The sequence below is a fragment of the Saprolegnia diclina genome (genome assembly GCF_000281045.1).
Source record: "Saprolegnia diclina VS20 unplaced genomic scaffold supercont1.19, whole genome shotgun sequence".
In the NCBI taxonomy this organism is placed as follows: domain Eukaryota; phylum Oomycota; class Saprolegniomycetes; order Saprolegniales; family Saprolegniaceae; genus Saprolegnia; species Saprolegnia diclina.
The window spans coordinates 370,045-394,060 of record NW_008246086.1 but is presented as its reverse complement, the minus strand read 5'-3'; the positions used below and the strand labels follow the sequence as shown (position 1 = coordinate 394,060).

Here is a 24,016-nt window from a genome sequence, read left to right as displayed (position 1 = left end):
CCTTCGTACGCTGCACCCACCAACAACGACTCGCGGATGAAGAAGGACAACAAGCAAGCTTACTACGACTCGACGACGAGAACGAGACAGTTAGAGCGGCGGGAGGCCCGCGGCCGTGCGCAGTTCCTCAAAGATGACGAGCGTGATCATCGTGTGCGGGCCGAGACGCATCCAGTTGGGGAACCAGCCCTTGTAGAGCCCGCGAATGCCTTCGCCCGCCGTGATCTTGCGGAAGGCGTCGAGTGTGCCATGGTACATGGTGTCGTTGCAGTTGACGCGCCGGCACTGCGTCATCATGCGCGTCTTGATGACATCAACTACGACCATAGATGAGCCACGATGGACGACAGAGCAGGATGCGCATACCTGGAGAGGTGACAGTCGCCGCCATAAAACCGGCGAGCATGCTGCACACCGCGTGGAGCGCAAAGCCTTCTTCCATGATCTCGTTGTTGAGCAGCGTGTGCTTGGCATGGTCGTACGTCGGGATCTGCGACGCCGTGAGGAGCGCCGCGCGCTTCATGGTCGGCCCGACGCCCTTCCAGAGCCCCTTGACGCCGTCGTGCGCCACGATGTCCTCGACCGCAGACCGGACGCTGTTGTAGCGCGTGCCTTCGCCTTGCATGCGGATCTTGACGAGGTCCGTCGGGTTGGCGAGCGCGCTACCGAACGCACCCGTGAGCGCGCCAGCGACGACCTTGAGGTAGAGCGGCGTGTGGTGCGGGTCGGTGGCCCCGAGGAGCTCCTTCATCGGCTCGTACGCGCCGAGGCGGATGCCCGAGTAAAAACCGTCGCGGACCACCGACGGCAGCAGGCCCTTGTAAAAGCCACGGATGCCTTCGTTGCCAAAGATGGTGCGGGCGCCGCCAACGAAGCTCGGGTACCGGCGGGGCATCTCGCGCGACGCAGCGAGCTCGCCTTCGAGCTGCATGCGGACCTTCAAGACGTCGATCGGGTTGGTGATCGCAGCCGCGCTCGCGTTGGCGATGCCTGCCAATACGATCTTGGTCCCGATCGTCGGGGCGGCCACGACAGGCAGCGAGACCACGCTCGTCGTCGGCTCGGCTTGGAAGCTCATCTTGAAAAGTGACCTTCCATCTTGCCGTTTAACTTCCACCATGGCGGTCATCCGGATCAAAGTGCACTTCTTATCCGGAAATCGCCGCGGACCATTTTTTATACTCTTTTTTCACGCTGCACTTGGTATTTGTATGTGGCAACGTCGGACAATAAAATAATTCCAGTGGTTCATACAGTGGTTCGCACATGTCGCAAAAGTGGGTCATGACGTGGCAAGGCCATTTGGGTGCATGCGGATGGTTGGGTGAGTTTTGACTCGCCCGCTGCCTTCGCAGCGCAATTACTGCCCCTCAATTGCGATAGAAGCGTCCAGCGGCTACATACTACCTAGTGCACTGCACACTACTAGCTCCACGGCAGGTTGGCCGCCGCTGTCGCTGTGCCAAACCTTACAACGAGGCGGGACGCTCCCCGTCCAAACGAAACTTCAACGACCAAGAAGCGAGAGGAAAGAATTCACGAGGGCCGCTGTCGCACCGGCCGACTCCATCTGTACGTACTGTGGCTTCGACGGGATGTGGCGCCAGCGCATACGATCCCGCCGCGACAGCCCCGAGACAAGCAAAGTTAGTAAAAGCACTAGACGATCGAACAAGATTCGGCGATGTTTGCCCTGTCCGACGTCCCTGTCCGACGTACGTCCGATGATCTGTCCGACGTGCGGTGACGACGCGACATGAACCAGTGGTGTGGCCAGTGTCGTTGCATGGAACCGACGTCACTGCCATCAGTAGGACGCTCGCTCCTCCGATTTCGAATCGAGAACACGGAGTAGCATTAGCAAGCATAAGTCTCGCCGTACCCTACTGCCTAATGGTGGCCATCCTTGACGACGCGGCGGGCCGGTACGTCAAAGAGCGATGGCACGGCGCGGCCAGCGTAGAAGTCGAGGAGGTTTTGCGCCTCGGCGGCGACGGCCGGCGCGTTAAAGCCAAAGTGTTCGCGGAGCTGCTCGATCGTCGCCGACGCGCCAAAGCGGTCGAGACCAAACTGCAAGTGCGAGAAGCGGTCCCAGCCGTACGTCGACGCCGCCTCGACGCTGAGAATCGGGACACCCTCGAGGAGCACCTCCTTCTTGTAGTCGACCGACGCCTTTTCAAAGATGTCGACGCACGGCGCCGAGACGATGCGGACAACCTTGTCCGGGAGGAGCGTCGCCGCCTCGATCGCAAGCGAGACTTCCGAGCCGGTCGCGATCATGACGAGGTCGGGCTTGCCGTTGTATTTGAGGTCCCGCTTGCCGTTGACGATGTTCTGGAGGACGTAGGCGCCGCGGGCCACTTTGTCGGCCGACGAGCCATGGAGGTTGGGCACGCCCTGGCGCGTAAACGTCAGCACCGACGTCTGCGTCTGGTGCTCGATCGCGTCAATGTAGGCGCCCGAGACCTCGTTGCCGTCGGCCGGACGGTAGAGAAACATGTTGGGCATCGACCGCAGCGACGCGTTCATCTCGATCGGCTGGTGCGTCGGGCCGTCTTCGCCGAGGAAGATGCTGTCGTGGGTCGCAATGTAGAGCACGCCAAACTGCGAGAGCGCCGAGACGCGGACCGCCCCGAGCGCGTACCCGATAAAGTTGTAGAACGTCGCGCAGAACGGACGCACGCCGCCGTGGGCAAAGAGGCCGTTGCAGATCGCCGCCATGCCGTGCTCGCGGACGCCAAAGCGCAGGTACCGGCCGATCGGCGTGTCCTTCTGGAAGTCGCCCGACATGGTCAGCTTGGTCAGGTTCGACGGCGTGAGGTCGGCCGAGCCGCCGACGAGCTCGGGCAAGGCCGCGGCGGCGGCGTTGAGCGCCTTCTCGGAGAACTGGCGCGTCGCGAGGCCCTTGTCTTCGGGCGAGAACGTCGGAAAGTTGGCCTTCCAGCCGTCCGGAAGACGGCCCTCCATGCGGCGGACAAACTCGGCGGCTTCCACCGGGTATGCAGCGGCGTACGCGTCCAAGCGCGCCTGCCACTCGGCCTCCTGCGACGCGCCGACCGCGCGGCGGTCATAGTATTCGCGGGCCACGTCCGGAATGAAGAACGGTTCGTTCTTCAGGCCAAACTTCTCCTTGATCGACGCCGTGTCGTCGGCCTTGAGCGGCGCGCCGTGCACCGAGTGCGTGTTTTCAATCTTGGAGCCGAGACCGATCGTCGTGCGGATCTTGATGAGCGACGGCTTGTCCGTGACGGCCTTGGCGGCGAGCACGGCCTTGTGGAGCGCCTCGAAATCGTAGTTGCCGTCGTCGACCACCTGCACGTGCCAGTTGTACGCTTCGTAGCGCTTGGCGACATCTTCCGTGAACGAAATGTCCGTGTGGCCGTCGATCGTGATCAAGTTGTCGTCGTACAAGACAATGAGCTTGCCGAGGCCGAGGTGGCCCGCGAGCGACGACGCCTCGGACGTGACGCCCTCCTGCATGCAGCCGTCGCCGCAAATGACGTACGTGTAGTGGTCGACAATGTTGTGGCCGTCCTTGTTGAACTCGGCGGCCAAGTGCTTCTCGGCGATCGCGAGACCGACCGCGTTCGAGAGACCTTGGCCAAGCGGACCGGTTGAGACCTCGACGCCGGGCGTGCAAAAGTTCTCGGGGTGGCCCGGGCACTTGGAGCCCCACTGGCGGAACGACTTGAGGCTCTCGATCGGCACGTCGTAGCCCGTGAGGTGCAGCATCGAGTACTGGAGCGCGCACGCATGGCCGTTGGAGAGCACGAAGCGGTCGCGGTTGGCCCACTTGGGGTTGCTCGGGTTGAACCGCATGACCTTGCCAAAGAGCGTGTGGGCCATGGGCGCGCAGCCCATGGGCGCGCCGGGGTGGCCCGACTTGCCGGCCGTCGGCTGGTCGGCGCCGAGCATGCGCACCGTGTTGACGCACAGCGTCTCTTCGGCGGCGGTCAACGGGCTCATCCTGCGGTCGTGGTCGGTGGAAATCTTGAAATGAGCAAAAAGATATGTTCCTCTCAAAATAGAATTCGCATATTCATTTCCAGAGGTTGGTTTCACAACGGTCTGATGTGAGTGGCCACCGACTTCAACTTGGTCGGCGTCAGAACACTTGGTCGTCAGGCCCCTTCGATGACGTGGCCGAACCTTGGCCCATGAGCCAAAGCACCTCGTAGGTAGAGAGCCAAAGCACCTCGTAGGTAGAGAGCCAAAGCACCTCGTAGGTAGAGAGATACGAGCGAACGACTCGCGAAAGTTCACGTTGCGTGGAAGCAGCTTGGGCAGAAGGAGCTTCCGTGGACGGTGCGTGGGATGGAAGCACCGGTCCTTTTTGCTTAAATGCAGCTCACTGCAGTCGGTTCGTTGACCAACGTCTTGGCACAGCAACGCGAGCTATACGCGTGGTGCAGATCGCAAAACAGTGGATGAAACTTCTGTGTCATCTCGGAACGAGACGATACGCCTTCGCGAGTACTCTCTGGACAAGTTGTGCGGCCGTATTCAAGTCTTCAGCGTCGACCAAGACTACATTGGTGTGCTAAACTCACGAAGGTTGCCGCGACGAGCTCGCTGTAAAGAGCGTTTCGATGGAAGCCCCAAGGGTATGGCAGCTTTGGCGCTTATTCGGTCCCGATGTTTTCAACGGTGGTCAAGTAGTGCATTTCACTCAGTTCTGTGGTAGCAGGACTTATTGCTCGTGATGGAGATCAAGTACGCTGCTCCACTGCCTCGTCGCCGTGTCGAAGGAGAGGGCAACAGCGAAGAGCAGCTTTCCCGATCTCGATTGCGATGATGCCATTGGCTGAAAAGGCACCAATCATATGCCGCTGCATCGTGGGGCGTCAACAAGGTGCGTCAACACGCAGAGACGATGGACGCTGCTCATGTCGTCGTCGCCGTCGTCGTCGGTGCCCTCCTTCTCCTGCTATGGCCGCGCCGCCAGCTCTTTGATCTGAAGGACAAGGTCGTCGTCATCACCGGCGCCGCCTCGGGCATCGGGCGCGGCTTGGCCATCGCCATGGCGCAGAAGGGTGCTATCGTGGCTTGCGTGGACGTGGACGCAGGTAGCCTCGAGACGCTCGCCCGCGAGTACCCGCGTCTGAGCCACACCTTTGTGTGCGACGTGTCCGACCACGCGTACGGCACTATGCGCGAATGACGGGATGCTCACGCATTCAACTAGGCGCGTTGTCACCTGCTTGGCCGAGGTCGTCGCCGCTCTCGGGCGCAACGTCGACGTGCTCATCAACAATGCTGGCATCGTCCACGGCAAGCCGCTTCTCGACTTGACCCACGACCAAGTCCAGAAAATCTTTGGCGTCAACACGCTCGCCCATTTTTGGACCACGCAAGCCGTGCTGCCGTCCATGCTCGCACGCAACAATGGCATGATTGTGACCATGGCCTCGATCGTAAGGCCTCTTGACGCATCGACCGTGAAGCTAATACGACAATGTAGATGGGGCAGAACGGCGCGGCGCGGCTCACCGACTATTGCAGCTCCAAGTTTGCGTCCGTCGGGTTTCACGAAGCCCGTACGACGCCATCCTCGTGACGCTGACTCAAGTGTCTGTACTAGTGCGCATGGAGCTCCAGCATTTGGGTAAACCCGGCGTGCATACGCTCCTCGTGTGCCCCATGGGGGTCGACAGCGGCATGTTCCGCGGCATCTTCACCTCGGACCACTGGTGGCCGCGCTTTGTCCACACCTACTTGATTCCGATGATCACGGTCGATGACGTTGTCGCGACCGTCATCGAGAGCATCGAGTGCAAGGACTACGAGCTTCTCACGTGTGCGCGGTCGTGGCACCGCTGGGTCTTGCCGCTCGTCACGCGCGGCGTCCGACTCTTGCCCGTGGCTGTCATGGATCTTGTCCTCAGCCTCGGTGGCGGCCGCGACGGCATGAACCATTTCCAAGGCCGGCAGAGTGCTACTACTGCCAAGTAATTCCAAGTGTTGAGTTTCCCTCGCCTCATCCTACCATAACTCGCTCAGATTTCAATGTATGTTCAATAGTACAAGGAGAACTTTGGAAGCTATTCACTTAAAGCAGTCGTAGAGGAAGCTGATGTCATGGTATCACGACGTCGCGTCCACCACAGCGGGCTCGAAGAAGGTCCATGCTGCTTGCGATTTTGGGGGCGAGGGCGGTTAGGGCTTCAAGGTACGCACGCTGTTGCCTTCAATGGGTCACAACACACGCGGGATGGATACCCGTGGATAGTTGTATAGCCAAGCCAATCTATCCACAAAGAAGATAGAATGATATTCATCGGCGTTGCTGGGTCGCAACATTTTCGCGACGGAGTTTCTAGAATCGGTATTGGCGCTGTTGGTTTTGTCCAATCACTGTGTTGGATACCAACGTGGCGCGTTTCATTGGCTCCAAAGAAACACGCGCAGTGTGGGGTCGATGGGATTTTAGCCAATCCGGGAGTATCCTTGTTTGGCCCTAATTTGAGGGCGGCCCCAAGCGTCGCTTCGAGTGCATACAAACGCCAAGGTCGAGATCTTTGTTGAAATTCGGATTCGTAGTCGGTATTTCTGGATTTGCCCAAGGGACGAGAAGAGATGTCGGAGCGGAAGGCTGTGATCAAGAACGCCGATATGCACGAGGACATGCAGCAGGACGCGGTCGACTGCGCGTCGCAGGCCCTCGAGAAGTACAACATCGAGAAGGACATTGCCGCCTTCATCAAGAAGGAGTTTGACAAGAAGTACAACCCGACGTGGCACTGCATCGTCGGCCGCAACTTTGGCTCTTACGTCACGCACGAGACGAAGCACTTTATTTACTTCTACTTGGGCCAGGTCGCGATCCTCCTCTTCAAGTCGGGCTAAACAAGCGATGATAATATCACATGCTACGAATGTACAGCAAGCGATGTCTCTGGCCGCTGCCGCGATGGCGTAAGGCTACGCAGGCCAACGAGATCCTCGTGGGCGAAGGGTGATCACGACGCTAGAGAAGGCCACAAGGTGCCTCATAGCGCAAGGCTCGGGACCGAGGGAGTGTAGCGTCCGTTGGCCGAATTGTTGCCACAGAAAGGCCAAAGCTTCCGAGACGATGGCCCGAAGCGTGGGCGTCATAGACGGCGCTCGTCTTGCTGGCTCGCTATTGCAGAGAGATGGGACAGAAATGCATCGCTACCTGCCACTACGATCTTAGCGGTTGGATAGCGCTATTGAAAAGGTATCGCACTCGTGCACGGATAGATCCTCGTGCTCGCCCATCGATCGACTCGTAGTAGCGCCTACGCACTGACTCATCCGCTTGGAGTAGCAGCCCCATGCTTCCCTGGCTGTGTATCGGCGCTTGCCGTGCCACTGACATCGGATCCTGCCACGAGGACGCCAACTCCAACGGTTGAGCGAAAACGAAACGACCGCTGAGCTGACTAAACAACTAAACCCAACAACACGACTAAAGCCATTAAACTAACTAAAACCGAAATGACTAAACGACTGAACGACACATCATCGGCCATCGCACGATAAACCGGACATTCCGGATAAAGTAAGATGAACCAATCAGCGCGGTCGGCGACGAGATCATGTTTCTTGTCCGTTTTGAGCATTCGGCAGATGGAGGACTTGATCGCGGAGGCGCTCCGCGCCGAGGGCGACGAAGGCGACATGGTCCGGCTGCTCATCGACATCGCGGCCCAAGCCGAAGATGACGTCGGCCTCCGGACGCAGGCCATCAAGGTCAGCGGGCAGCTCGTCCGCCGCCGGTGCGACGCGCTGCGCCCGATCGACCACGCGTCGATGAGCAAAGGGCCGATCCAAGATCCTCCGGCGGTCGCCGGGCCGTATGCGCTCGTGGCAACCTACCTCTCACTCATGAAGAAGCTGGTGGGCGAGCCGGGCGACCAGACCGCCCAGCTCTCAGAGGTCGTGCGGACGCTCCACGACCTCCTCATCGCCCACACCAACCCATATGACGTGTACGGCCTCTGGGACACGCTCGAAGGCAATCACGGCGACGCTCTCACCGGATTGCTTCTGTCGCTGCTCCAAGGCGTGCTCTCGACCGAGTTGGACTCGGCCGCATCCATTCGCCGGCATGTCTTTGTCCTCCACGGTCCCCACGCCGGGATCGTGGCGCCGGCCATGGCCTTGAGCGCAACCAAGAAGGGCTACACGTTTGCAACTGGGATTCTCATCGAGCCCGGAACGCCCGTCATGTCGCTGCTGAGCCTCCGCGGGTCCAACGGTCATGGGGTCACGGCCCTTCTCGACGGTGACTCGCTCTTGCTCGCGACGCACACGTCGAGCGGGACGTTTACCAAGCTGGTCGTACCGCTACCAAGCCGCCGGCACATGGAGCAGCACTGGACACACTTTTGCATCGTCCACGCCAAGAAGATGGTGTTCAAGGACAAGGTTTCTGTCTACGTCGACGGCTCCCTTGCGTTTAGCGGGAGCTTGCCGTACCCCGACACGGCGCAGCTCCTCGACGGCCACAACTGCATTGGCACGATGCCGCACTTTCCGTCCTTTCAAGGTCGCCTGTGGCTGCCGACGTTCTTTGCCAACGCGCTCAGCGACGCTGAAGTTAGCCAGCTCCACTGGCGCGACGGCGCGCCGCTGCTCCGCGCATGGCTCTACGAGAACGTGGGCCTGCCCGAGAAGACGCGCTTTGTCTACGCGTACGACGCTCGGGCTTGCGCGATCGTTGCGCGCGCGTGCTTTGACGTGAGCCGCAGTGGCGGCGACGGCTGGCTCGAGCCCGGGACGGTGCCCGTGCTCACGTGTCCTTTGCCGTCGGCCATGGTGACTCTCGGCGGGATCACGTCGATGCTCTACAGCTTGGTCCGGGATCCATCAACGATCACGGATGCGTCGGCGATGGCGTGCCTCCACACGCTCATTGCTGGGCTACGCGTGAGCCCTCGCTGCCGCGGCCACTTTGTCCGCAGCCACGGCTCCAAGCTTGTTGCGTCGATGCTGCAGGCGCTCCCGTCGCTCTCATTGCCAATGCTTCGGGCGATCAAGGAGCTCATTGCTGTGCTGTCGACCGCCGTGCTGCCGCCACGGCTGCGCTCGATTGTGCTCGTTTTGCTCGTTATGAACGCAGCGTGGTACCGAGCGCCGTTGGAAACGCAGCTCGCTTTGTTCTCCGAGACGTTGCCGGCGTACCGTGACCTCCTCGAGACGGCGCAGAGCGGCGACTACACGGTCGTCGACGTGGGCTACTGGTGTGGCGTCCTTCGGCGGTGGTATGCCGCGCGTCTCACGCCAAACGAGGCAAGTCTGTGCTGCAAGCTCGTGCTGGAATGCCTCGTGGAGCCAAGCCTCTTTCCGAAAACGCCGGTCGGCACCGATCCATTCTTGCAGCTGGTTGTCTACTTGGACGACCGGCTCGCGCATCTCACAGCCGCCGACGCGGACGTGGTCGAGATCCTTGGTTTCTTGGCGCGTGGACTTGGCGACGGCATCACCCGACCGTCGGGACCGTCGTCGCCACCACCGATGAACCGGGTGCTCCGGCAGCTGCTCAAATGGACACCGCCGTGCATCTGGTACAAGTGGCTTCGAACCCCGATCCCCGCCATTCGTCTCTTGCTGTTGCAAACCTTTGAGACGATGATGCTCACGCTCCCGCTTCGGTAGATTGTCTTCCACGCATATGTGCTGATGTATACTGTAGGTATGCAGACGCCGTGCTCTTGTCGGCAAGCTTGCAAGACCAGCCGCTGTCGTTACCAGAGGTCGAGGTGCTCGTAGACCTCTGTCTCGGGCGTCTCGATGCCAACCACAGTCGGTCAATGCCGACACCGCGTTTTGCGTGCGTCCCGGTCGTCTTGCTCAAGCTCCTCCCGACGTCGCCGCCGTGTGTGCAGCTCTACGTGTTGTATGCTGTCGCAAAAGCGCTGCATGGGGCCGATATGCTACTGGAGACGATTCGATCATATCCCGAGTGGCTCGCCGTGCTAGCTGCCATGGACGTTGACGCACTGCCGTCACCACGAACGTCATCGCGCATGGACCCGGACATGCTCAACGACTATTGCATGGTGTTGGTCGATGACGCGGCGTCCGTCTCGGCGCGGATCGACATGGTGCGCGCGATTGCCTCGTCCAAGGACACTGCCGGCGCCGACCATTTGCTCACGGTCTTGGCCTCGCCACGGACCCCGATGCCTGTGCAAGACGCGATCGTCGGCGCCATACTGGCCGAGCTGCCGTCGCACGTGGCCGCCGTGGCGACGCGCTTCCGCCTTTGCATCATTCAAAACGTACTGCTCTACGCTGTGCGCCATGTCCGCCACGGCTGGATGCACATGCTCGAGGCGCTCTTCTATATCCCGCGGCCCTTGCACCAGCTGCAAGTGCTGGTAGCGGTCGTCCAAGACACGGTTGTCATGCCGTACAATGCGTGGGAGAACCTCAGCCAAGTGGCGTCGATGGCGACCGTGTGGGCCCGCCGCCTCCTACTGCCCGACGGCCAGCTCCAACCGCTTGCGAAAGCAACGATGCAGCTCTGGGCGCTTGTCGCGCCACATTTGAACCAAGTGCCATGGCGGGACGCAGCCGCGCTCCTGCATCTCGAGACGCCGGAAACGCCTGGGGAGTCGATCGTGCACCGCCTCTTTGCGCCGCTCCCGATTGCGCAAGCCTTGGCGATTGAAGCCGTGTTTGCATTTGCTACGCGGGCGGTTGACGGCGTTGATGTCGCGACCTTGCAGCGAACGACCGACGTCATCCTGCACCCGCCGCTGCCCGACGACGACGACAAGACGGCGCCCGAGAGCCTTCGCCGCGCGCGGTCATTGAGCATCGACATGGCGTGGAGCGCTCGCTTGCAGTGGCGTCTTCTCCGTGGACTTGTCGAGTGGCTTCTGAAGGCGCCGTCGCCGCCGCTGTTGCAGTGGCTGCACACGCTGGCGCGCGACCCAGGGTACATTGCAACAACGCCGCTCCTCGAACGCCTTCAGTCGGTCGAGTTGCCGATGCCGAGTGATCTCGCACCGGCCATGACGACGCTCGATACATCAAGTGACTTGAACCAGCACATGGCTGAGTTTAGCGCACTCTGGGACACCCACGTGGCGTCATCGTCGGTGTTCAACGCGGTGCTGCTCGTGCAAGACGCCGACGTCCGCGTGAGCTTGCAGCAAGGCCACCTCGATGACGTGGCGGCAGTTTACGAGACGCTGTGGAATGACGATGATGCAGTTCTCCTGTACCCCATCGCCGATGTCCTCGACCGCCTTGGCGCCGATGTGACGGCGACGACGCAGGCATTTCTACACTCGAGTTTGGTGCTGCGCCTCCTGCTCCAACGCAAGCCGCTGCCAGCACCCAGCACGAATCGGCGCAAGTTGCGGCGCGCTGAGAATGGACTGCGAATGCGTTTGTGCCTCAAGCCAATGACGTCGACGTCGTCGACGCCGGAAGCACACCTGCAGGCCAATGGCGAGCCAACGGCATTGGACGCGAGTTGGCGGAGCGACGGCGCGTCGTTTGAGGAACTCACTGACATGCTCGCCGACGCCAACGTCCGCGCCGTGCTTCGAACGGCCACGTCGAGTACGATTGAAGACAATGACGACGCCGACGACGTGAGCGGGTACGAAGGTCCGTCGTGGGAGTCGCCGCCGCAAAGCGCCGAGCCCGCGCGTTCGACTACGACACCGCGGAGTGCGTTTGGCGCTCGCGTGGAAAAGGTGCATGACCAACTCGCCGAGTCGGTCGAGCTTCTCCAGGATCAACTGCAAGAAAAGGTCCAGGGGGCGAAAGCAGCACTCGACATGCAGGTCGACCATTTGCGGCTCGTCAAGGACACGCTGTCGGAAGAAGCGCGGTCCGTCTTGGCCACCGTGGTACCCAAGAGCAGTAGTCGCCAGAGCAAGACTTTGCACCGTCGCCGGTCGTCGCTTGATGCGAGCATGAAGCTTTTCAAGGCGCACGACTTTGTGTGCAAGGCGCAGTGGATTTGTGATGCCCACATTGTCGCTGGCGACCTCCGCGTGACGGACCGGGAGCTCTTGTTTGTCGCGAGCGCTGTCGTGGACGAGCATGGCGCCGAGGTCGGAGCCGAGAGCAGTCGTCTCGGGCGCAAGGTGCACCGCCTCTTACTCGACGACATCAAGCACGTGTATGGCCGGCGTTATCTGCTCCAGGTCACGGCGCTTGAAGTGTTTGTGCTCTCGAGCCGGAAGAACTATCTGTTTCACATTTGCCACCCGACTTCGGTGCACGACGTGCACCGCGCGATGATGACCAAGCGGCCCGCGCAGCTCTTCCGCGACCCCGAGTGGCGTCGCCTCCGCCATCCGTCGCACATGTTCATGACGTCGGCGCAGACGAGTGCGTGGGTCAACCACGAGATTTCCACGTTTGAGTACCTCATGTGGCTCAACACGCTTGCGGGGCGGACGTACAATGACGTGACGCAGTACCCCGTGTTTCCGTGGGTCCTCGCCGACTATACATCGACCAAGCTCGACTTGAGCCGGCGCGAGACCTTCCGCGACCTCTCGAAGCCCCTCGGCGCGCTCAACCCGAGCCGCCTCAGCTTTTACCTCGAGCGCTACAACGCGTTTGACGACCCGGACATTCCCAAGTTCATGTACACAATGGCTTGTGATGTATGCGACATGTGCGACGATGCCTAGGTACGGGTCGCACTACTCGCACGTCGGCGCCGTGCTCTACTATCTCTTGCGTCTCGAACCGTTTACGACGCTGGCCAAGCGTGTCCAAGGCGGGCGCCTCGACCACGCCGACCGCCTCTTCCACTCGATTGCCGAGACGTGGGCCAACTGCCTCAGTGACACGTCGGACCTCAAGGAGCTTACACCCGAGTGGTTTTACCAGCCGGGGTTTCTGCTCAATGAGAATGGCGTCGACCTCGGCATGTGCCAGAACGGGACAGTGCTCGGCGACGTCGTCTTGCCGCCGTACGCGGCGTCGGCGGACGACTTCATCTTTCAGCATATGCTCGTAGGCTTGCTGCTCTTTGGGTGATATAAACTCTGTGGACTAGGCACTGGAAAGCGAGTTTGTCTCGGCGCATCTCCACGAGTGGATCGACTTGGTGTTTGGGGCCAAGCAGCGCGGGCCGTCGGCGGTCATGGCGCACAATGTGTTCTTCTACTTGACGTACGAAGGCAGCGTCGACATTGACTCGATCGACGACCCGGTTTTGCAAGCGTCGATGCGCGCGCAAATTGCGCATTTTGGCCAAACGCCAACGCAGCTGCTCAAGGAGCCGCACCCGCGCCGCAACGTTGTCCCGGAAGCGTCCATCGCGGTCGTGTCGCCCGTGCTCTTGCCGCACGCCGCGCCGATTACAGTGCTCGAAGTGCTCCAGTCGACGCTGTTTTGTCTGGACGCAGCCGGCTTTGCGTCCGTCCAGCAGCTTCGATCGCCGTATCAAGTGCCAGTACCCCCGACGTCGGCGTCACCCGCCCGCACCTTGTCGCCACTGGCCCTCGGCCGCACCAACAGCTCGAGCAGTGACGCCAGTGTCATTGAAGTCCTCGAGCGCAAGCCGCGACGTCTTCTCGCGGCCGATGCGTGGCTGTCGCCTGTCTGGACGGCGCTATTGGAGGCAGGCAACTATGTCGTCTCGGGCGGCCACCTCGATGGATCGGTGCGCGTGTACGCGGCCAATGACGGCAGCTTCCACAGTGCGATCCTGCACCACGCCGAGCGCGTCACGTGCATTGCGCGGACGCCGCGTCGATACCTTGTGTGCGGCAGCGCCGACGGCACGCTGAGCGTCTGGACGCTGGCGTCAACGAGTGCGTCGCCCTCGGTGCTGCTCGACTTTTCACTGGGCCTGTTCCGGGCGACGGCCAAGCGCGCGGTCATCGAGCCCGACTGGAGTCCCGCGGCCGTCTTGTTGGGCCATAAGACACCGATCGTGGCCGTCGTCGCCTGTGAAGATTTGGACGTGGTCGTGAGCGTCAGCGACCTTTGCGTTGTGCACCGACTGAGCACCGGCAGTGTCGTCCGGCAACTGCCACTGCCAGCCGCCATGACCCGCGTGCGCACCGTCGGCATCTCACGCCTCGGGATCGTTGTCGTGGCCGGCAGCAGCGACGACGACGCACACCACTGCTTGGTTACGTTTGGCGCGGATGGGACGGTGCTCGCGCAAGGGATGACGCATGCCACTACGCGACTGGTCCTGCTCGAGCGCACGGGACATGTCATTGTGAGTGGCCCCCTCGGCGCGTCCGTCTTGGCCGTGCACACGCTGGCTCTAGTGCAAGCGCTCACGACGGTCGGCGTTGCTAGCGTCGCGGTCTCGGTCGATGAAAAGTACGTGGTGCTGGGCCTCGATGTCATGCCGGTGCAGCTCCTCACGGCCAACCTCGTGCTCGCTTAACGACGCATTCACAACGATACCACCAAGAAGAAAACTGCAATTACTGTCGTTGCATAATCCTCGTACTATTGTCTAAAAACCAAGAAACAAACACTTGGAATACATGCATTCTTGGATAGTCTTTTCTCTATAACCGGTTTTTACACGGCGCGCATCGAGTTGCGGCGGTCGCGGCGCGCATGGAATTTTTGCAGAGCGACGTCGGCCTAGTTATAGTCAACTCTGTACAGTGGACAAGTTGTCTTTTACCTGCGCACACAGGGTTTTGACCGCGCGCTTGACGTCGTCCATGTTGTGCGCGACCGAAGTCGTGGTCGTCGTCGACAGGCACTTGGCCATGCCTTGCGGAAACCACGACACGTCGGTCTTGAGAAGCAGACCCTTGACGTACGCTTCCGGGCCATTGCACTCGGTCGCGTCCAGTGACTCGACGTGGACCATGAAGTAGAGGTACGACCACCTACAATAGCATGTCGTTCAAAATTCGACAATAAGACAATAAGAATCGACATGTTGTGGTCGTCGGCAATGTGTTTTTCAAAGCCGTTGTTGAGTCCGCTGGACGCGAGGTAGTGCGCGTCAAAGACGTCGCGGCCGTGGCCGCAGATGAAGCAGACATTGCGTCTCAAGTCGTCCTTGCGCGCGGCCTGCGTACGGAGATCGCCAAACGTATCGATCGTAATCCCAAACACCATGTTGAGCAAAACGACTTTGACGGCGAAAAATGTCACGTCCAACACAAACCGCCACCAGTATTGGTCCCGGTGAAAAAAGTTGGGCGGGTGACTCAGTGCGTTCGACATGTAGCCGCCGAGGCCGCCGTCACCCGCAAGCCCGCGGTGGAGGACCGTCACCAAGCAGTCGAGCAGCGTCGAGCAGTACGGAATCGCGCGGGCGTCGTCCGTGAGGTTGCCCGGCCCGTAGAAGAAGAGCCCCATCGCGTAAAAGTAGCAAATGCACGCGCAGAGAAGCGCCGTGAGCCCGAGGAGCCGGGCGGGCGTCGTCACGGCCAAGACGACGTTTTGCAGCGACGGATTCATGATGACCAAATCGAGTAAATGGTAGAAGTAAAACACGGGGTGGTACAACGTCGCCAGCACCGCCGTGCAGAGGTACACGAGGTAGAACGCCGTGAGTTTTTCAAAGAGCACGTCGTACGCAAAGGTAAAGAGCAGGCCGAGGACCGACCCGCTCGTTTCGAGGTACGTCCGCGTACTCGAGACGACGGGGAAAAAGAGCACCGTATCTATGGAAGAGGATTTGTATCAATCTATCAAGCGACACGTACAGAGCGTCCAGGCTGGAAACGTCGGGAACGTTTGTTCGATCGCAAATTGGCCCACGTACAAGAGCAATATAAACTTGGCAAACGGAAGGTACGCACTGTAGATCGCACCGAGCGTCTCGGTCCAACGCTGGACGCGCTGCTCGGCAAGGGCTTTGAGAACGTCGAGCTCTGAGCTGTCAGCAATGCTATCCGAGAACGCTTTCCGCTGCTTGTACGCTTCGAGCGAACGCTTGCGCATTGCATTGCGCCGGCGCCGGAAGATGAGAGGGATGCTGATGACGAGCATGAAGATGACGACGGCGGTCGAGAGGAAGATTTGCAGCAAGCCGCAGAGGAACATGGGCGTCTTGAGCTTGCTCGGGATGTAGATGTAGTCGCTTGGCTCTTGGTCGTAGTGCTCGATCGAGACAAGCTAGCCAAAGCATGATGCAGACGCAAGAGCACATTGGCCGTACGATGATGAGGTTCATGAAAATGGCAAGGAGAAAGCTCAGTGTCTTGAAGAGCGGGATGTACGGGCGCAGTGCGTTGTAGACGCAGAACTGACTGAGCGCTTCGACGTGCGCCATTTCCTCGTTCATACTCGGCAGCGCCCGCATGAACTGCTTGAGGCGGTCGTTCGAGTCGTACCGGAGCGAGTGGAGCAGCGCGTTCTTCTTGGCACTTAGAAACCGCAGCATGCGGCAGTGCGACGGCAACGGGAAGAACACGAGCTCGATGCGTCCGCGCCAGTAGATTTCAACCGCGCAGTGCATGTCCGTAAAGAACGTGTACGTCTTGCGGTACAGACTAGCGTGCTGGTACGCCGTTGCCGCGGCTTGAAACTCGCTCGGGCTCGTGAAATTAGCGCGCTTCGGGGCGCTGCCGCGGTCGGTCGGCGGCACGAGGAGATCGGCATCAAAGACGCACTTGGCGAGCGTGAGGAGGTTGACACCTTCTTCTAGAAACCGCTCGTCCCACGTAGTGTCGTCGACGTGCACGTCCTTCTCGGCGTGAAATTGGGTGTAGAGAGCCTACATACACGCTTGATGAATCCCTTCTTGGCATTCGAAAGAAGGCAGATGTACGATGAGACGCGCTTTCAGCGGCGGTAGCGCGAGAATGTTGCGAAGCCGGGCTTGCACGTCGTCATTGGACCGGCCCTCCAGGAGACTCACCATGGCCTTGACTGCAAGCTCCTTGAGTTTCTTAATGTCGTCGGGCCGCGGTGCGTCGACGCGGTCCGTCGACAGCAATATCTCGGCGCGGAGTAGCTTGCCAAAGACATCGACCATGGACGACGACGTAAGGAACTCTTGGTTGGCGCTGCAGGGGCCTTGCATGCACTCGATCAGAAAATGCCAGCAGTGCGTGAGCGACAAGCAGTCGGCCGCGGTCATCTCGTGCACTTGGGCATCGTCCTTGACGAGCAACCGCAGATACGTCGTGACCACATGGAGGATGTTGACACTGGTGGCATGGCCCAAAGCGACGCGCTGGTCAAGGAGGAGCAGCTGCGTGGGTAGAAAATGCCCCGCGACCAACGCCTACGCAAATCTTATCAATGAATCAAGTTGATAGAAAGCGAAACCGTCAAAAACTGCAAGAGCAAGTCGGCATCGACGAGATCGGTGTCATGCGACGTCGTGTACGCCTCGGGGAGCAAGAAAATCGAAGCGGCTTGGACACTGGAGCGACGCTGCTTGGTTTTCATGGGCGCAAGACCTTCGACGAGAAACGTGGACGTGCGGCGACGCTCCTTGAGTGCGTCGATATTGGCGCGCAACACCGACTCGATGGTCACAAAGACCCTACCCACGTATACGCTCCGCATCCTATTGCGTGGGAGAGACGCGTACCGCTCGTCACCCGCCTTGAAGCTTTCGTAAAACGCGCGCTGCACAGCGAGATTCCCGCCATGAACAAGCTCCAAGCCCAAATGGAGCGCTTGATTCATCGTCGCTGGCGACTGGGTGCCCGAGAGCAGCGCCAGCACAAGCTGCGGCGCGCCACATCTACAAGCCATTGCCTCGGCATGGTGCATTGGTTGCAGAAGCGGCACCGTACGCGGCCAGAAAGCTCTGTGTGTGGCTGTACCGGTCGTTGGCCTCTTCGATTTCCGAGAGCAGCATGCGCTTTCTGGTCGACTCGTCGAGGCGACAGCGCGCCACCAGGCGGTGCAGCACGTGCAATACCAGCTCGGCCGACGCTAGGAGGTAATGAGTTCTGCCTCATGAGAGCACGTTTCGCGTACGCGAAGCGGGCCGCGCTTGCAGAAAGGCCATCACGCGCGCGTAGAAGAGACGCATGGTCATGTTGGCGCTGTGTTGGTTGCTTCCGACCTTGCGCTCGATCTCGGCCCAGAGCACGACAAAGCGGTTGGCTTCAGCCGCCGTAACCGCGGCCACTTCGTCCGACTCGAAAACATCCGCCTGGAACGCGTGAAAGCTCAGTTGGGCAGCCGCGTTTTCATCATCACGATGATGCTCGCTCGTCACGGCCAGGTGAGGCGATCGACACTGTGTTTGGTGGCTACAGACGCCCGTGTGCAGTGCGCGGTCGCAGGCTTCCAGCGCCTACGATGAGATGTATACCGAGTGCTTGAAAGAGGCGGGCAAGGCACCAGTGACTGCTGCGGTGTCATGGTGACATTGGTGCGAATATGGTCGAGCGCGTGGGTGAGCGTCTCGGTGACGTGCGCACCTTCCGTGTCCGAGTCGTCGTGTTGGCGGACCGTCATGTGCTGCGTGCAATAGACCGTGATAAAATTGAGGAGTCCATCAAACACATAAGTCTCGAGGAGCTTGGCAAATTGGGTCTCACGGGGCGTCGAGAGGAACCGGCGGCCGGCGCTCGAGCCATAGTCGACGAGCAATGACGCGCTCTGGAGGAGCACGTTGCGCACCGCGGTCGCGGTCGCGCCCAGGTGCAAGTCGACGTCGCCGTAGAGGTAGACGTTGGTGAAGAAACGCACCATGACGAGCTTAAAACCAAGCGGCATTTTGGCATCGAGAAGCACGCTGAGACACCAGTTGAGCGGGTACCGTTGCTGGTAGTGCAGCGCGACGCCTCGGTTCTTGCCTGCGGCCAGCGCCGAGAGCACAATCAACACCTACCCCTCGGATACGCTTTCACCACCAAATCGAAAGCGCGTACCTTTTGCAGATAGGCGCCGCGCAGGTCGGTAGGTGATTGCAGTCGCGAGCGCCACTCGACGTAATGGGGCGCCTGCACGATCGCGTCCGCGCCGACGTCGTCGTCGGGGGCGACATGGGCGGCGGCATCGGGTAAAATGTGCTGGAACTGGCCATGGTGGAGGACTTCGTGGACGGCGGTCTGGTGCTTCTTGAGAGGCACGTCGTGGGGGGCCATGAAAGTGAGGAAGAATTCAAAAATGGTGCTAATGGTCGCAAACGCCTTGGACCCGCTCGTAGCGTCGGCCAAATTCGTGGCATGCGTCTCGACGAGTCGGCCCATGGTCCAGAGCGCCTCGGCGGGCAGGCGGTGCGAGAGATGCGCATTTTCGAAGAAGACGGCGAGGACTACGTTGCCGACACCGTCCACCGTGTCTACTTGACGTCAGAGTCAGTTGCTATGAGCATCCAGTTACCGAGGGAGCGCCAGAAGGTCTTTATGTTTTCAAACAGTAGGCGCTGCCCCAGCGGGTTCTTGGTCGACAAGAGCACGAGGAGCTTGCACGCCTCGGTTTGCACCTGGCGCTGGAGATCGTGTACCGACGGGTCGGCAATCACTGGGTTTTCGACAAGTGTCAACGCCACCTTATGGACGTCCAAAAGCAGCATGATGGCTTGGCCGTTCGCGCTCGGCGTGTACCGCACGGCGACAGGACCGTCCGAGAGGAGACCCCAGAACGACGACGCGCGTTTGCTTGAGCGCTCCATGAGCAGTCGGTGCTTGTCACAGGCATACGTCTGCAGCTGCTGCAACTGCTCCAAGAGCAAGTGGGTGACACCGAGGACGCCGTTGCCATACGTCGTGCGCACGTCGGCGCAGAGACGCGCGTTAGGAAAGATGTGGGCGAGATGCCGGAAGGTCGGAAGGAGCTCGCGAACGTCGTGAAGGACTTGCGTCGGCGGGAGCGCCAGGCTCTTGGTCGTTGACTCGTTCGACTCGAGGACCAGACACTGCAGCACTGCGTCAAACACGCGCGCTTTTCTCGAGTTTGCTTCAATGTGCAGACTCAGCGCGGCCTGGACGAGGTGCGCATCGTCGTACATGAGCAAGTCCATGCAGATGTAGTCGAGCGAGAGTTGCGAGACCAGTATCAGATCTAAATGTGGTGTCTGGTCGAGGACGGCGGCCAATTGCTTCCGCAAGCGGTGACGCCACGCAGCATGCGACTGCCCGAGCCTGCGTGACTTTGGTTGTGCATACTTGGCTTTGAAAAATGAGAGGACATGGAGGCACTCGACGTGGCGCCAAAGCCGCGTCATGGTCACGAGGAGGTCGCAGATCTGCGTCTTGACGCGGGTCATCGCATCGTGGAGCGCGCTTCTCGTGTAGCGCGACGTCCCGTCGAGCGTATTGCGTCCGTCGAGGAGACACAATAGCACGTGCGCCAGGTTCTTTTGCGACGTATAATCGACGTAAAAGCCGCACAAAAGAAGGTCGTGCGCAATTGACAGCATGGCCGACGCAAATGCGTTTTGATCCAGCGACGCGTCGACGACGCGCACGGTGGCCACAGAGCTCAGCGCGGCGTGGAGCACGGCTTGGAGGAGCTGAAATTTGATGGCATGCGGGTACGTGCGCACGGCATCTTCCGGGTACAAGACGTTTGCGGGGTGCGTCGCCGGGAGCGCAAAGTGGGGCAACGGCTAGGCATCACGATGATGCGTTATGGGGTTGGAGGACTATGTACGTACCACGGGTCCGACGGCGCGAGACGAGTAGGCGGGAATCGACTCGATAGTGTGCACTTTTGTCGCAAAGATCAGGTGATCATGCGGGAAGCACATGACGTAGCAGTGGTGCAAAATGACTGTGAATGCCATCCGCACCGTATTTGGGAGCTTCTCGTTGGCAATCGCGGCGACCAGCATCGTGTAGCTCAGCTGCGGCTTGAGCACCTACCGCATAATATATCATCTTGATACATTGATACTTTAAAAGCAAAAATGGCACGTTGCAGAAGAGAGGCATACCTTGACCGCATGGAGGTTGCTGCCGCGCAGAAGCTCGACAAAGAGAAGCAGCTGCAGGTGATAGTACTGCGCCAAATCGTGGAGCAAGTCGAACTGCGCTTGTGCCATCTTGTCCTTGCGATACGTCGCTTGCGTCGTCGTCCACGATTCCCCTGGAAACACGAGGTGGTAGACACTCTCCGGATCGAGCGTCCACACGACCGCCTCGAGCTCGACCCATTCATCGCCGGAGGACAAGTGCCGCGCTACGTCAAGGCAAGAATCTGCTGTGAGGCGTCGCATTCGAGGTTTATCTTCGTTACGAGGTGGCGGTGGCTCGTCATCGACGTTGATAGTCATGGTTGTGGAGGCGGGATCTCCTTCCTCAGCGTTGCTAACATCGCTTTGCTGAACGCTCGTGCGCTGCCTTTGGTTGGACGTCACAGGGTCCTCACGGATGGTCCGAGATGTCGCCGACTCGGTTGAGAACGACTCTTCTCGAATTGGACCAATCGGTGCATTCGAAGCGAACGAGTCGCCGCTGGCGTCCGAGTTGACGGACGAACGGTGACTCAATGATGCGAGAAGAAGCCGTCCCAGCGACAGCCCTTTTCGCACCGGCGTCGCTGTCGGGGGCGGCGTCTCGCTCACAGGTGCGTCCCGCGGCTCCAGTGGAACACCTGCGAGTTGTGCTTGGTACGCAGCCAAGTCCAAAGGCTTCTCCACCCCCGCCATCGGGACGAGACCGAGCTCTCTCGACGTGACAAAGAGGCTGTCGTCGCCAGCGCGCCACTCGGTGTGCGCCTTCCAGCTAATAGCAATGCTGGAAAATCCGTCGCTGAGGACGTCGGCGCCCAACGGTCGTGGGCGCGGCGTCAAGGACGCTAGCGCCGGTGGCAAGACGTCTGTCATGCTCTTGCTAAAACGACAAATCATGAGCCAACTCCATTGCACTGCAAAGTAGTACATGGCTTGAGGCACCGGTCGGCGACTCGTGTTGCACTCGCACGTTTCGATCAAAAGCCGATCGCGCACTGAGCTCGATGCTGCAAACAGTGCGTCGACGACCAGCTATGTCGACGATAAGCGCATCGTGGGTGCACAGACATCGCACCTCTTGATTGGCCGGAACGCTTGTACCGTCGCAGGCGCACAGGATCCCCAAGAAACGAAGAATGCCCGCGGCCTTGACACCTTGGGCCTCAATGCGCTTGCAACAGGCCGCTACGACGTTGGCGTCGACCGTCGCCAGCAGCCCAGGGTTGTTGAGAAAGAGAGTGCCGTAGACGGTTTTGGACCCGGTCTCGGACCCAATGTAGGCCAGCGTCTCGCGGGCGTACACGGTGCTCGACGCCGTCGCGTCGTTGTAGTAGAGGACGGCTGTGCGCGTGGCCACATAATTCTTATTCCGTGCATTCTCCTCCAAGAGACGTACGAGAACCCGATTGACGAGCCGGTGGACGCGGTGCGCCGCCCGATACGATGCGTCCCGCGCGAAGAGCGTCATGTCCCGCGCAATGGGCTCGATGCGGAGCACGCAGCGCTGCATCTCGTACAGAGTGTCCAAGACCTTGGCCTCCCGAGCTTGCTTTTGGCGGCGGTCGCCACCGAATGAGAGAAAATGCAGCGTCGCGTGGAGGGCGGCCACCGCGTCTGCGACCAGTGCACGTGGCATCGGGGCGCCGCGATCGATGGCAGGTTCGACAAGGCACCGGTACGCCTGAAGGGACGCCACGGCGCTGACCAAGAACTGGGCTTCGGCAAGCTCACTTGCAGCGGCTGGCAGCAGCCGAAACCCGTCCTACAAGCACCATCGAATTGACTGCGAGAGAGGATCTCAATGTACTTCGTCCGAGTGCTGGCGTGTCGCATGGAGTTGCTCGCTGGCTTGCAAGTGCTGCGACGCAAGCCCGTCTCGCTTGGGCTTGACGAGATTCGGGTGGTGCAAGCGATAGCCGCGGCCCAGCACCTACATGTTAGAGCGGCTTTCTAAATGCCAAGTTGAGGGGCGAATGATAACCTGGAGAAAGCAGACGTCGCTCGTCGACTGGTCGTTGGTCGCGCACGGAAGAATCTGAAACGGTGTCTGCGACGGCACGTCGGACGCAGTCACCGCGCCGTCGTCCATTACTGTAACGTAGCGCCCTACGCCCACATGATTTAGATCCGGTAGTTGATGGCAGCGGTGCCTGAGAGCAAATGCCGAAACTGAACGGGCTCGGTAACATCGTTGAGCACGCCACCGCGCAGACGGTCGTGTCGTTCGAGGACAAAGAGGGCTTTCAAAGACGCGTTTTCCGGGGAATGGACCGACGAGCCGGACGCCAACGGACGCAAATACGGTGCTTTAGCCATGTGCCGATTAGCCGACACTGTCACAAACGCGTTGGCTTCAATATGGTAGAGCCGATAGACCTTCCCAGCCTACATGCGACGGTGTGAGCTTCTGCACTTTGCGTAGTATCGCTGCGGGCTCGACCTCCCATGCCCCTTTGGATTCGAGACGAGGCGGGGTGAAGAGTGTGAGGCGCAGCATTGTCTCTTGCGTGTGGAGGTTGATCTCGTGCCGAGCGTGGCGGTCCATGTTGATTTGATGCAAACTCAGATGCAGAAAAGACGAGAGCGACTTGGTGCGGGCAACGCACACCTATGACGATTTTTCTGTACGAGTTGCTGAAGTGAATGATGCAATACCGCGTCGTTGTAGCCGACAATGTGACCAATCGACTTGGCCTTGAAACTCGGCAAAAAGGTAAACTGGCACTTGGACGAGCCGTGGTCGACGAGAGAGAGCTTCATGCACACCTTGTCCATCTCTGCGACCGTCTTGGACAGTGTCGAGATGAATTTGCCCGACTGGACATGTTGCAATTGCAGCGGCTGACCAAAATGCACGAGCTGGCCGCGGGCGATGGCCTCTCGGAGCTTGGCGGCGTTGCCACTCGCTTCGACGGCGGCTTGCTGCTGAAGAAGCTCGAGCATTTCACTCACCTCGCCAGTGGCACTACTCGGTGCCTTTGCAAGCCGTTTCTGGGCTTCGTACTGCAGCGACGGGGTGATCCGGAAGAGGCATCTGTCGAGCTTGCCGCCCGCCATGTCGCTAATGCAGCCAAGGCGCTCGTCCACAAAGCCGTCTGAGTGCACATGCCCACGATCGTCAATCTTGATGAAGACAATATCACCTTCATAGACCGCGCCGGGCAGGCGCTTCCGGCTGGACATGCTCGTTTTTTCAAAGTGGCTCGAAAGGTCGCC

At 60.1% G+C, this 24,016-nt stretch overlaps 6 protein-coding genes across 6 annotated transcripts; 3 read left to right on the top strand and 3 right to left on the bottom strand.

Moving 5' to 3' along the window:
• Positions 1-79: 79 nt before the first annotated feature.
• Positions 80-1,078, bottom strand: SDRG_06921 (hypothetical protein; the record flags this gene model as incomplete). Its single annotated transcript, XM_008612732.1, has 2 exons — positions 80-317; positions 367-1,078. The coding sequence occupies 2 exons, from the start codon at positions 1,076-1,078 to the stop codon at positions 91-93; spliced, it is 939 nt and encodes a 312-aa protein (XP_008610954.1). The 3' UTR covers positions 80-90.
• Positions 1,079-1,831: 753 nt separating this feature from the next.
• Positions 1,832-3,984, bottom strand: SDRG_06920 (transketolase). The gene has a single exon (XM_008612731.1). The coding sequence runs from the start codon at positions 3,964-3,966 to the stop codon at positions 1,891-1,893; it is 2,076 nt and encodes a 691-aa protein (XP_008610953.1). The 5' UTR covers positions 3,967-3,984; the 3' UTR covers positions 1,832-1,890.
• Positions 3,985-4,714: 730 nt separating this feature from the next.
• Positions 4,715-6,048, top strand: SDRG_06919 (hypothetical protein). Its single transcript, XM_008612730.1, has 4 exons — positions 4,715-5,139; positions 5,186-5,414; positions 5,462-5,537; positions 5,582-6,048. Exons 1-4 carry the CDS (start codon positions 4,874-4,876, stop codon positions 5,950-5,952), a joined length of 942 nt encoding a protein of 313 aa, XP_008610952.1. The 5' UTR covers positions 4,715-4,873; the 3' UTR covers positions 5,953-6,048.
• Positions 6,049-6,531: 483 nt separating this feature from the next.
• On the top strand, positions 6,532-6,886 carry SDRG_06918 (dynein light chain 2, cytoplasmic). Its single transcript, XM_008612729.1, has one exon. The coding sequence runs from the start codon at positions 6,577-6,579 to the stop codon at positions 6,844-6,846; it is 270 nt and encodes an 89-aa protein (XP_008610951.1). The 5' UTR covers positions 6,532-6,576; the 3' UTR covers positions 6,847-6,886.
• A 697-nt stretch (positions 6,887-7,583) lies between these two features.
• SDRG_06917 (hypothetical protein) lies at positions 7,584-14,480 on the top strand. The gene is made up of 4 exons (XM_008612728.1): positions 7,584-9,617; positions 9,659-12,583; positions 12,630-12,957; positions 13,001-14,480. Exons 1-4 carry the CDS (start codon positions 7,591-7,593, stop codon positions 14,348-14,350), a joined length of 6,630 nt encoding a protein of 2,209 aa, XP_008610950.1. The 5' UTR covers positions 7,584-7,590; the 3' UTR covers positions 14,351-14,480.
• SDRG_06916 (hypothetical protein) lies at positions 14,442-23,983 on the bottom strand (the record flags this gene model as incomplete). The annotated part of the gene is made up of 23 exons (XM_008612727.1): positions 14,442-14,556; positions 14,600-14,810; positions 14,861-15,596; positions 15,639-16,050; positions 16,094-16,651; positions 16,706-17,164; positions 17,209-17,428; positions 17,477-17,632; positions 17,685-17,826; positions 17,872-18,193; positions 18,241-18,729; positions 18,774-19,186; positions 19,228-20,455; positions 20,504-20,707; positions 20,783-21,027; positions 21,085-21,680; positions 21,729-21,832; positions 21,876-22,562; positions 22,608-22,730; positions 22,782-22,906; positions 22,951-23,185; positions 23,241-23,408; positions 23,456-23,983. 23 exons carry the CDS (start codon positions 23,981-23,983, stop codon positions 14,491-14,493), a joined length of 8,427 nt encoding a protein of 2,808 aa, XP_008610949.1. The 3' UTR covers positions 14,442-14,490.
• Positions 23,984-24,016: the final 33 nt, after the last annotated feature.

Bases quoted from the DNA above. Each gene is read 5' to 3' on its own strand.
- SDRG_06920 (XM_008612731.1), bottom strand. From the start codon at position 3,966: ATGAGCCCGTTGACCGCCGCCGAAGAGACGCTGTGCGTCAACACGGTG.
- SDRG_06919 (XM_008612730.1), top strand. From the start codon at position 4,874: ATGGACGCTGCTCATGTCGTCGTCGCCGTCGTCGTCGGTGCCCTCCTT. The intron at 5,140-5,185 runs GTACGGCACTAT...GCATTCAACTAG, and splicing joins TGCGACGTGTCCGACCACGC to GCGCGTTGTCACCTGCTTGG. The intron at 5,415-5,461 runs GTAAGGCCTCTT...ACGACAATGTAG, and splicing joins TTGTGACCATGGCCTCGATC to ATGGGGCAGAACGGCGCGGC.
- SDRG_06918 (XM_008612729.1), top strand. From the start codon at position 6,577: ATGTCGGAGCGGAAGGCTGTGATCAAGAACGCCGATATGCACGAGGAC.
- SDRG_06917 (XM_008612728.1), top strand. From the start codon at position 7,591: ATGGAGGACTTGATCGCGGAGGCGCTCCGCGCCGAGGGCGACGAAGGC. The intron at 12,584-12,629 runs GTACACAATGGC...GACGATGCCTAG, and splicing joins CCGGACATTCCCAAGTTCAT to GTACGGGTCGCACTACTCGC. The intron at 12,958-13,000 runs GTAGGCTTGCTG...TCTGTGGACTAG, and splicing joins TCATCTTTCAGCATATGCTC to GCACTGGAAAGCGAGTTTGT.